The following is a 12292-nucleotide window of genomic DNA, read 5'->3' as shown; positions in this document are numbered from 1 at the left end:
GCGCTTGCCCCAAAAGTGTGTTAAGGCTATACCTGGGATCTTTGTCTTGGTGTGCACCACTCCAGATTCAAGTCCCTGCAGGAACTGATCGAGAAGCAGACTGGAATTGCGGCGGCACAGCAAGAGCTTCTGTTTGAGGGGCGCCGGCTGCACTATGCAGGAAACACGCAGCTGTCACAGCTGCCCACCACCTCCGAGGACCTACCCATCATGCTGCTGGGCCCCGACCCCATGAAGATCATTGGCTTCATCTACATGAAGCGTAAGACCATGCCATCGCATCACCTTCCCCAAGAGCTGCTCAGAATGTTGATATATGGACATTTTTATAAAGACCCCTTTGTCACTGTACTGCTGAATACGAGACTGGAATGAGGAACACATATTGGAGAACATTGCAACTTAATGACAAACTAAGATTAAAAGTTAGTGGTCTTGGGTGGGACACCACAAAAGGGATGATGGACAATGGTCAAGGATAATGACAGTGTAGCAGCAAAATAATTGAATGGGTCTGAGAGCACGTCCACAAAGGGCATGGAGGAATGAGATCAGCTCACATATGCAGGTGGTGGCTTAGGGAAGCTTTTACCAGTGGATTGATCGTGGCGATGTTGATGATAGATAAGTACCCATCAAACTTTTAATCCATGTATTATTCAGATGAGTTTGACTTTTTGAGTGTGCAATACATTGTGGAACTGCCCATTTGTAATTGCGTGGAATGTTCTGTTTTTGTTGCATTATAACAGCTGAGGTTCCGAAGTTTCATTCTCAGTACAACTTAATACTGGATGCTTCTCTTGCAAAGGTACGTGTGCCCTTTGGAGATATTACATCAGCTGATTTACGTATTCTGTTGACAAACCTGTACCACAATTGTGCCTTGAGAATATGCCGCTTAGCAAGAAATGACAACTTTATTAAATCCACATTCAGAGAAGCAGCATATTGCACTGAGAAATAAATAACAGAAGAGAACTACAGGGACTTCCAATCATTATCTAGCTTGTTGATCTCGCCCCTCGTGATCATGAGCAGAGCACATTTATTACTTTGGCTATAACGTACCCTCCGGTTCGTGTCTTCTCAGTCTGTGACGGCCGAGCTGCACCAGGTGCAGAGGATCTCGAGCTCGCTGCTGAGCATGCAGGTGCTCGTGCGGAAAGGAGCAAGGTGGATCCTGTGAGTGGTGTGAGCGAGTGTTCATGCATTTAGGGCTTTTTGTAATTGTTCAATGCAATACTTACTTACTCCTCTTCGTTGCCTGTGGGGCATAACACCGCAACAAGCCAATGCCATGCCGGACGGTCTTTATCAGCTTTCTCTCAATGCAATAAAAAGTTATTTTTCCCCTACTCTTCTTTCTTTGGATAACAGTTATAATTTTACAGGTTGTGCACTTATTTTACATTGCAATGTCTTGACAGGCATTATATGGGCATGTTTTAACAAAGGTAAATTTATGTAATTCATATTAAAATACAATTTTAGTAATTTGATCTCACCATTAATCGTCAGATACATGTTTACATGTCCCACCTTTGTCCATAATGCACTTGATATACAAAGTGTAACATCATTTTACTTAGTTGTTTATATCTCGCTGGGCGTAGTGGTGTTTACCTGTGATGCAGCACATTGTGACTTAGGGGTGTGATTACATAGAATTGTCAAACTCAAACCTGCTGCACTGTTAGGTAGCCAATAGATGGCAGTGATGCAAACGTGTCCTTAAATTCATGTTGGACAGCCTGGGACACGTGGCTTAATTGCTTATCTGCAAGGTAGTAACTGTCATTAATATTTTAGAGCATTAAGTCTAATGGAACGGTCCTCCTCCAAACATCCCTGCCCTGGCCAAGCAGCACTGAGGTTGCTCCTAACAGCGTCTCCTCCCTCCCAGGAATGTGTGGAGCGATCAGATGAAGGAACTCGACAACCTGAATGAGATTCTGCTGCAGAAGATGAAGGCTGTATCAACCACGTCGAGAATGCTCATGCAGATGTAAGTGCGCAGGTCCCACACGTCCAGACGTTGGCGCGTTACGCGGGCACTGTGCGGCATTTCGGACGTGTGGGTCGAAACGAAACCATAATCGAAACGAAACGTTGGACGATCTTGTGGGCACGTGTTTCCCTGCAGGAACGACTCCCTGACGCAGATGTCGTCTGGGCATTGGGACTCAACTGTCCTCAACCACCAAGAAGAAATAAAGAAGGTAGGTAGTATACATGGCATGTGACTGTGTCCGGCACTGGACACAATGTGCCCACCTCCGATTAGCAGGGTTTACCTACGTACAGTGCACAATAAATTCTACATACTTAGTGCCAACAGCAGCGAGACCAGTACCTTATTTACCTCTTAGACCACCAGCATCTTCAATGCCACCACACCAACCATCACCAGTACCGCCATGGCCGTTATCACCACCGCAACCACCAGTATCGACACTTCCAGAATTTATTACCACAACGACCATCACCATTACAATCATGTGCATCACCAAAACGACCACCAACATCGCCATTGCCAGCACCAAAATGACCATCAGCATCACAATCACCTCTACCATCATGAGTAACGCAACCACCAGCATCATAACTACCACTGACTTCAACATAGTCACTATTGCTGAGGTTATCATCTGTACTTTCCTATTCTTAGGTTTTTTCGGTAAAGTCACGTAGGTAAAACATCAAAATTAATAAATCATCACCACCAATAGCACAGCCCCTGCCTAACATCACATCCATCATATCACCCCACGAACAATTCTGGCCATCAACACCATCTCTAAAGTCACTGGTACCGCTCTCACCATGACTGATATCTTCTGCCTCATCCTTGACATTTTCAACATCCTGCAAACAACTTTGGCATTAACATATCCCCACTGTCATGAGCTAACATCACTGCCATCCAGGCAACTTTCGCTGACGTGACAAAATGGCTCGTAAGAGCAGTGCATCCCTTAATTTAAAGAACGGTCGACTGAAAGTGAACAGTTACACATAGTAAGAGGACAGCACTTTGTCCTACCTGCTCTGCCATATGTGTTTTTGTGCTGCGACTGGGCTGAGACCATCAACTCTGTACATTGAGAACCTGATTTAAGCACTGGCACCAGCCTGGATTCAAACCCAGCTCATCACTCTGAACTTGTGAGCAACATGGCCACCTCCTGCTGGGGATCCGCTTCCCTTGGCAACTGCGGTGGTGGCGGTCGGGTGACACGATGTGCCGTGGTGTGGCGAGCAGATGCAGATGGTGGTGGACAGCGTGCAGGACTGCCTGGAAGGGATACATCAGGCGCTGCTGCCCGGGAAGCCGTTGACGGAGCCTTTGGAGAGGATGGGTTCCACGCCCGCCGAGCGCCAGTGAGTGCACCCGCAGCGGCATGAGCGCAGAGCAGGAAACTTCCACGTTTGAATCGCCTGCTAACCTTGCACACGGTGGGGAAAATTTTACCCATTCACTCCTACTTGGACTGAATCTTGAACGGAGAAAATAATCGCCCTTCGCATCAGTGGCGGATCCCGGGGAGAGGGTGATGGTGGCAATCGTCCCTCCCCATCCTGGCGACCCCAACATTTGGTATTTTTATTTACATTTCCCAGAGAAATACATTTAATTCATTATTATTAATGTAGGGCCCTATTTACAAAGCTTGATATATCAAAACTGTCCCCCCTTGGGAAGTTTACAGATCCACCTCTGACATTATTAGGATTGACTATGAAATGATCACCCTTCACATTGAGTTCCATTCTGATTGATCGCCATTGAAGTTCCTTGGCAAAGATTGAGAGAAAATGAAAACCGATTTGAGCTATTGTGTTCTTCATGGGACCACCACTATTGTTTTTCGACAAAGTGGTTCGCATTTGATCCAATTTTGAATGGTGACCAACCGAGTTGACCCACATCCGGGACTTGTACTCATGTTTTTCTGATTATCAATCGGGTGCTTTACCACAACAAGGAGTTGCAACAAAAGCCAACAGTCATATTCCAGTAGCAGCACAATTATTTTTTTATGGACTACATAAACCAATTTTCAACAATAGTAAGGTCAACAGGGTAACTAGAATATAAGCTTATGGCCTCTGAATGCAGTTGCTTATAGGTGATACTTAGCAATTGATTGAAGCCTAGGCCTACCAATATGGGAATTTGGAATAGAAAGTGGCAGGAAACACTTGCAGAAGTGATCAGCAAGGGGAAGTTGTGATGGGTGTATCATCGGTACAGGATGGAGGAGGGATGGTTCCCGAGACAGGATTTGAAGTGGTACCCGAAGGTTGGCAGCCTTGGGGAAGGCCTAGAACCAGACTGTGGGATGCTGAAAAAGAGGACTTTAGAGACCAGCTGTTGATATTGGAACCAAAGGACTTAGCAGATGTAAAGCAGCAATGGTGATTGTGTGGACACCAACATGATCTGTAATGACCACCTCTTGACTATCCAGCCATAAATAGCAATATTTAGTAATTAAACTCATACTGACACTGATGCAATGTTTCTGTGACCTCCGTGTAGGGTGGAGAGGATCGGGGTACTGGTGGACAAAGTTCTGTCCACATACCACCAGTTCAAAAAGGACAAGTTGCAACAAAGTAAGCGCTGCTCGCTCGTCAGCCTTTAAAGTGGAACTTCGCTTCTGTCAGTCCTGGGCAAATGAGGGCTCTTCCAGTGCCAACGGCCTCCATGCCACCTAAATAGATTTGTTCTTAAATATATAGATTAGAAAGGTAATTCGGAAGTTTGGGTGGGACAGCCATAGATATTTTGTGACGAAATAATTTACTAATCCTGTCTGGTAAAATAAATAGTATCTGTGCTGTGTAACAGAATGTGAGCTCTGTGGTGTTGTGTATAATATTAATATTCACACGCTACGAGGTCGGGTCTACGTGTCTCCGCTGAAATGAGCAATGAGGTGGTGCTTATCTGTTGGCAGCTTTGAGGAAATGGTGAAAGTTAAACAATCCTCTCATGGGTTGAGTCTATGCCATGGATAACTCTGGTTAATAACAACAACAACAACACAGTGGCACCTTAGCATCCTCGGGGGTGGGGGTTGTAGGCCCGGTCAACCTGAAACCAGGATTGAAACATTCTTCCAAATGTGAGGTTAATCACTTGACCACAGTGCTACCAGGCCATATTCGGTGTTATACACTGCATAGCAGCACAACTTACATTTAGTCCTGTTAAAGGGTCTTGGAACATATTTAACACAGGATATGACATTTGGTGAATATAGATAATTATAGGTCATAGCTGGTTCCTGTAGCTGCACCAGCCAATGCATTCATTTCCTTCCTTTTTAACAACATTCAATGAGACCTCACCCATTTATGCTCATTATTCCATTCTCTATAAATGTTGATTTCTCACCTGCCAAACAAAAATATGCAAGTATTTTATTGTTTGGGGTGCAGGTGAGATCCAGTTTGGTTTAAAAGATTGGAGCACTTTGATAATGTGTGAACCCTGCATTGTGATTGATAGATAGTATAATAATATATTTCCTTTTAGGGTTGCAGTATAATGAAGAACAGATTCATAAATTTGAAAAGTAAGTACCTTTAAAAAATGTATCCTTATGGCGGTACCCCGGGGTACCAAATAATACAAAATGGCCGAGGCAATTAAATATTTTATTTCTGGAACACTATATTTTCGAGGGGTGTACTTAACTCCGCGACTGGGGTACCAATCAATCCGAAATCAGTGCTACTCTGCGATGTCGAAACGCCGCGAGGACGATTGCGCCGAAACCCTGAACGCTCGCGGTACGCGCCGTGGTGGTGCATCGTGTACAGCTCGTCGAGATGAGTCGATTGCCGCATCGCCCACCATCAACAGACTAAAAATGACTGCATCACGGACATCGTGCGAGAGCCAGGGTACGATAGTACCCCGGGGTACCGCCATAAGGTTCAATTCACCTTTTGGATAAGAATCTGTCTTTGGATGACATTGAATACATTTGTACCGAATCAATGTTGTGCTCTAAATATACATTGGTTAATTGCGCTGCATCTTATATTTATGGTCTTTAGATAGTACACATAAACCCTGCTAAGATATTTACCACAACAATCAAATAACTTTACCAAATTATATGCGTGTATTTAACATGGTGTTTTATTGTGCAGTCTTTGCTTAATATGGTGAAACCAGCAGATTTCTAAATTTGAAAATATTGTTGAATAATAAAGAGCAATAGCCTGAATTTGAACAAAGGACTTAAGTTGTGTCAGCTCAATTTTAAGACATGAGCATTATAAATCAGTTGAGTTTTGTGTTGTGGTTCCTATCCTGAAACTATAGTTAAGCTAAGTGAATGGCGCACCGAAGCATCAACTTTGCTTGTGGGCTGTTCACAGACAAAAGCTGGGCACTTATGCAGTGGCAGCAATGTCTTTGCTGACGGACGACTGCCAACCCAAATACCAGGCTGTCCAGCGGACCTACGACGAATGGCTGAGGTACAATTCACATAACCACACTGGGCGTCAAGACTATGATGTGAATGACTCGCAGAACTAGGGCCATGTATGTGTGTTGAACTTCTTTCGCACCGTACGTAGCCAATGGTGCTAATCAGAGGTGTGGGAATTTCGGGCCCAATTGTGGCAACACTTCCTCCATGGGCACACGAGCAGTTGGAGGCATCGATAGGTACAAATAATGGATAATGTGCAGGGGAAGAGGGAACATTTGGACGATTGAGTATTGAGAGGCACACAGAACACGGGTATTTACAAGGTGACAGGGAGCAAGGGGATACATTGGAAATTAGAAGCACCTGTGGAGTTAAGAAGGAGAGGACACCTACATGGAAGGTGCAGGGATGCTGCACGGCAACACGAGGAACTTATTGGAATCGTGTAAACACGTGAGCCCTGTGCCGTCTTTGCAGGTCAATGTTGGATGTGCGAAATTCGATGGTGGTGTTGGCTGTGGAATGCAACAATCACTGCAAAGTGCTGGACTTGCTGCTGGAGAAACTGAACAAGGTACGATGCTTTTACTGCGTCCAGCCTGCAGCCACTCTTCTGTCTGGAGATTTAATTTTACTGAAAGCGTTAGAATTGGTTGAAGGAAGCCACATGCACAGCAGTGCAAACGTAAGTTTTAAAACGTCTCCACATGCATTCTAACGCTGTTGAGTTCAGATACTGTAGAATCAATCATTCATTAAGCTAATAACATAAAATAAAGGTTAAGAGCAACATCTCTTCCAACCCCCGCTGGCCAGCGTCTTGAAGAATGGTCAAATACAATCCCAATACTGGCATGGTGAGAGAAGCCTTCATCCAGCAGTGGATTGAAATAATGTTGTAAAATCTATAGGTATTTTATGAACAGCAGTGGAAGAGCAATGGAAAAGGACAATGATTTAAACTTATTCCAAAAACATTTGCTTTTAAATTAAAACGCTTATTGGCTGCATGAGCCTTGGGTTTAAAGACTGACACTTGATCCAACATGTGATCTGTGTGCGCCTGGGGTATTAATACTGAAGACCGCTAAGCCGTGTCAGACTGGCTGTGTGCATCTTGGGAATTAGCACTAATGTTACTGAACACTAAGCATTAATTATCAACCTTTAGCATGCTACAGGTGCTTTGTACTATCTACCTATTAAGTGGTCATTACACATTAAAGCATTTGCTGCCTACATTAACATGCTGAGTGTGCAATTCATGGCTACAATCACTAAGTAATGGGACACTTTTCCACGATTGTGTGTGTGTCTACACAACACTTGACTACTGCACATATTCGTTTGGTCTTTCGGTCTAGTCACGTAGATACTGCACATCCACTTGTTTATATATTTACGAAGTAAAATCAAAGGTCAAAGTGTCTCCTTGACCAAATAAGGGATGGGGTTTGCAATCGTCTCCTTCATAGACCCTGAGCCAGTGGTGGTAGTTTCACATTCCCATAGCAGGGGTCAGTCTCTCGTTAAGACAACCACTGTTCGTGCACTTAATGCATTATTTGTTAACTGTGATAGTGGTAAAGGGTGTACAAACAGGTCGTTGTCAGAACAGAGTCCTTAATTGAACCAGGCTGTCAAGTGTAGCGACTTGAACGTCTCTCCCTGGTCACCAACGACTGTACAAAATTTCATCACATTCAAATTTGGTAGAACTTAATTTGGCATATTTGCAGCTCCTGAGGACTAAACTTGGTTTTATATTCATGTGAAAAACGTCTCGGTCAGTGGTTCCCAAACTGATCTCTGGTCGGTCACAAAGCCATTAGAAGTGATTGGCAGACCTGTTTCAGAAACGATTATATTTTTTAACTAGATTCGCTTTCGTGGCTGCAGGAATTACTCTTTGGTTCTTTCGGTAAAGGCACGTAGAGAATAAAATCAAATAATAATAAGGCCTCGGCACAGAGTCGTTGTCCTTCTGTTTGTCTTGGTGTGTGTCTCGCTCGTTGTGTCTTGGTGTCTCTCTCTACATGTGTGTCTACCTATGTTGTTTCCGTGTCTGTGTTTTAGCATCCATTCTTACCTGATGATGGTTGCTTGTGTTGCAACCGAAACGGCGTATTCTATTATTATCTGATTTTATTTTCTACGTGACTTTACCGAAAGAACCAAAGAGATTATATTTTTACAAAACACTATTTTTTACTGCATGGTGATCTGTGAAATATGTTAAGGGTTTGTAGGTTGAGAAGGTTGGGAACCACTGCTCTATATCGTAACATTAGAGAACATGGCATAAGGGTGTATAAGAAGCCAATTGAAGGAATCTCAAAGTAATTCTGTGATGTCATCTTCCAGAGGTTTTTCAATAATATGTACTGATGCAGTGCTATCTACAATATTTTCAAGTGGATTGTTTTTGGACATGATCCAACGTAACCTGACTTGTCCGTGTGCGTGTCTGCGTGCAGTGGATGCACGAGTCATACCCCTGTGCAGTGAGTGAGATTATGGCACTCTACAACAAGGTCCCAAGCCCTGTGCAGGCCATACAGACGTTCAACTACTCCGACTCCCCCAACCTCGTGCAGCCGCCCATGCTGAAGAACATCTGTGTTGGGTGGGTATCCCATACGGAGATTGTTCAGCCCTTACCACATGGTCAAGGTTAATGGCACAGTTGATGCGATCAAACATCACCATAACTGTTGCAGTCTACGTCCCTTGCAAGAGAACCACTTGCTTCTGCCATTGTTACTGACTCCTCCACCCCTGTTGAAGACTCACTCTACCAGACTGACCGTTTTGTCTCCTCCATACAACCACCACCCTGCAGGTCACGGGGCACTTCTCTTTCTGCTTCTTTCCTCGCACTGCTCGACTTTGGAATTTCCTCCCAACTTGTCTTTTCCTGTATTATTATAACCCTGCTCAATTACAGAAATGTATTAACGCTTACCAGTTGCACCTTCAATAGTACTGTTTGTTAGCTAGGAAGTACCTTTAATTCACTAGGCAATCCAGAGCATTATTAAATGTGTATCATAGGCATGGTTCTGCCATGTACCTGAAAAATCGTGTAGCTAACTAAAGCTATGTTTGCCCTGTCACACACATTGCTTCTCTTAGCATGAAACAGCTGAAGCTGAATGTGAAAGAAATGTCAGAGGAGCTGCACAAACAGACGGCGATGATTCAGAGGTAAGGAGTCCAGCTAAAGCCATCTCCCTGCTCAAAAGAGCATGGGGGGGTGGTGCCCATATCTGATGCAGAGCCAGCATTGGAAATTCCACATTCCCATGGTGGGGGGGTTAGTTTCTCCTTAGGTCAATCAGTCTTGTCTTCCTACAAAACTATCCAAATTTTATCGACCCCGAGAAATTATGAGCTGAGTCAACCTTTGAATGAGATAAGAATGCAACGAATGATTGTGATTAGAGTGCTTTTGCCACTTGCCATATGAATGTGGAATTTTAACCACTGATGATGATTGTTGACCATCCTAATTTGAGCACAGAAACGCGCACAGATATTTTATTAAATACAAACCAGATTGGCAGCTGTGATGAATTGTAGAAATATTGTGTGTTAAGACTATAATCCTATATGAATTTGTGAATCAACAATGAGGTATTCATCATTGCCCATGTTCCATTTAATCACTGGTGATGTTTTTTTTTATTAATCGTGATCCTTCTCTCTATCTACAGGTTGGGAGCATTCTCTGGATCGGTTGATTTTGATGATGAAGAAAATATGTTCGACTGATTGCTGTGAATAATAAATCACAATCATTGGCGAGAGAATGGAATGCATGACCTGCAAATATCCATTTCTTAAAATATAAACCTTTTGTTCTTTCAAAACAATGGAGTGAAACAGGTGTCTGGCATTCCTGAGGTGGGGGTTTTTTGGAGGGATCACACGGGGGGGGGGGGGGTCTAGAATAAGAGTGGAAGGGTGGGGGGGAAAGCATCTACCTGCCAACCACAGTGGAACAGGGTTAGTATCTGCCCTTGCTTTGTTGTTGGGCGTGAAGAGGTACAGGGAACAGATGAGGGAGTGTAATTTCAATACCTGTATGACGTGTGAAAAATACCACTCACAGCTGCATGATTACATCAGGCACCCTCCGACAAATATCCAATGTTGTTTTACTCGGGAAGCGTCTGTGAGTGCAGGTGGCAATAAGTATGATACTAACACGTGCATGGATCTACCATTCTTTTAAATAGGCTTGAGCTTTTGATTAGCATCTCATTCCCATTTGTATGAATGTGTTAATAGCACCACATTTTGACAATTTGCATCCGTTTTCAAATATAACATTCAACATGAATTGTATATGGTGTTTCCCACTTTTCGACCACTACATGTTCACATTGTTAAATCATACAAAAAACAATTTATTCATAAACAAAATATATAAATTTATGTATGTCTAGCCACATTTTATGTATTCCCTGGCATTTAATTGAAAGAGCTTCGGTTTGTTACTCTGATTTAGAATTAACCTTTTGTTTTTTTGTATTTGTGTACCACATTTTCACATTTTTAAATTGTATTGCAGTGTTTAGTTTTTAAAATGTTATATTGAGCATCGGTCAAAATTTGAATGTCTGGTTCACGTCACGTAAATACAACGGTCGATGTGATGCTAATCAAGAGACTGGCAAAGTCTTCTAGGGTGTAATTACACTTCTCTTTAAGGATTTGTCCACGTGCTGACTGCATAAAATGTGTTGCATAGACATGGCATGTAAATTGCATTCAGCAGCATGTTTACGATAATATTTTCTTAATCTCGTGGTCACTAGTAAAACGTCAGTGTCTGCTTAAATGAGCAATGGGATAGCACTTGGGACCGGTGTCTTGAGGCAGTTGTGAAAATTCCATATTTCCATAGCAAAGCAGTGTCTCTCATCGACGATTACTGGAAACTTCCCACATTGTTAAATGTGTTTCAAACTGGGGGAGGGGGGGGGGGATGGTGGGCCGAGTCAATCCCCAAAGTGGGATTTTATTTGTTAGCAAAGCTGCAGGTGTTTGAACAATTTTAGCTGACATTCATTTTCAAATTTGGGATTCGGTAGCTCACACCTTACATAAAATGGCTTACTGTTGAACTGGTATAGTACTTACAGAATGTCTAGTTAATCTCACTATATGAGACCGTATACAGCAATATCCAGGATGCCAAAGTGCTTTTTAAAATGACGTTTACTGTAAATATTTTGCTTGTATTTTGATGTATATACGTATATCTCATGTAAATAACCTGTTAAATTCTGTTCCTTTTCACTTTGCCTCGGAGAATTTAGTTTGTTTCATGAATGGAATTAAAGAAAACCATCACATCTTACTTGAGAATGTATCACGGCAGCAAATGTTTTGTGTAAAATATACCAGATTTTTGTATGTGCTATTTGAAAAAGGATTGGAACACTGGGTTAAATACAATACCATTTAACCTTACGAGAAACTTTCACATAATGAACGTGTTTTTAAATTTAACATGTTTCATATTACAAAACTTGTATTTCTCCATGCGTGATCATTATTTTGGTTATTCGAATGCTGAGAATGACTTATGAAATCCAATGAATGTATAATGAGAAGTCGTGTTAAAATGTATCAAACATTTTGGAGTTGAATTGCTTGACGACAGAACATGTTTAAGTGTGAACAGTCCAGTTCAGATCTATCATTGTATCTTATGATGTACACCGTTACCAGTTTCCTGAAGTCCAAATCAAAGCACAAGGACCCCAAGTAAATTATAATATTACTCTACACACATATACTATGTTTAGTCCAGAAGAAAA

The 12292-nt window shown here is 42.6% G+C and overlaps 1 protein-coding gene across 3 annotated transcripts in view; it reads left to right on the top strand.

Moving 5' to 3' along the window:
- TBK1 (TANK binding kinase 1) overlaps positions 1 to 10383 on the top strand; it is a 31643-nt gene extending 21260 nt beyond the window's left edge. For all 3 annotated transcript variants that reach the window (XM_078609825.1, XM_078609826.1, XM_078609827.1), the window contains exons 9-21: positions 66 to 262; positions 753 to 811; positions 1094 to 1185; positions 1907 to 2008; positions 2147 to 2222; positions 3266 to 3384; positions 4547 to 4623; positions 5549 to 5588; positions 6403 to 6504; positions 6939 to 7035; positions 8939 to 9087; positions 9597 to 9668; positions 10178 to 10383. In XM_078609825.1, coding sequence (XP_078465951.1) covers positions 66 to 262; positions 753 to 811; positions 1094 to 1185; positions 1907 to 2008; positions 2147 to 2222; positions 3266 to 3384; positions 4547 to 4623; positions 5549 to 5588; positions 6403 to 6504; positions 6939 to 7035; positions 8939 to 9087; positions 9597 to 9668; positions 10178 to 10235 — 1240 coding nt within the window. In that variant the 3' untranslated portion in view covers positions 10236 to 10383. The remainder of the gene's footprint in view (positions 1 to 65; positions 263 to 752; positions 812 to 1093; positions 1186 to 1906; positions 2009 to 2146; positions 2223 to 3265; positions 3385 to 4546; positions 4624 to 5548; positions 5589 to 6402; positions 6505 to 6938; positions 7036 to 8938; positions 9088 to 9596; positions 9669 to 10177) is intronic.
- Positions 10384 to 12292: the final 1909 nt, after the last annotated feature.

The sequence above is a fragment of the Lampetra planeri genome, chromosome 32 (assembly GCF_965212315.1).
Source record: "Lampetra planeri chromosome 32, kcLamPlan1.2.h2, whole genome shotgun sequence".
NCBI classification, from domain to species: domain Eukaryota; kingdom Metazoa; phylum Chordata; class Hyperoartia; order Petromyzontiformes; family Petromyzontidae; genus Lampetra; species Lampetra planeri.
The sequence above is the reverse complement of the archived record's forward strand: the minus strand, read 5'-3'. Positions and strand labels throughout refer to the sequence as shown.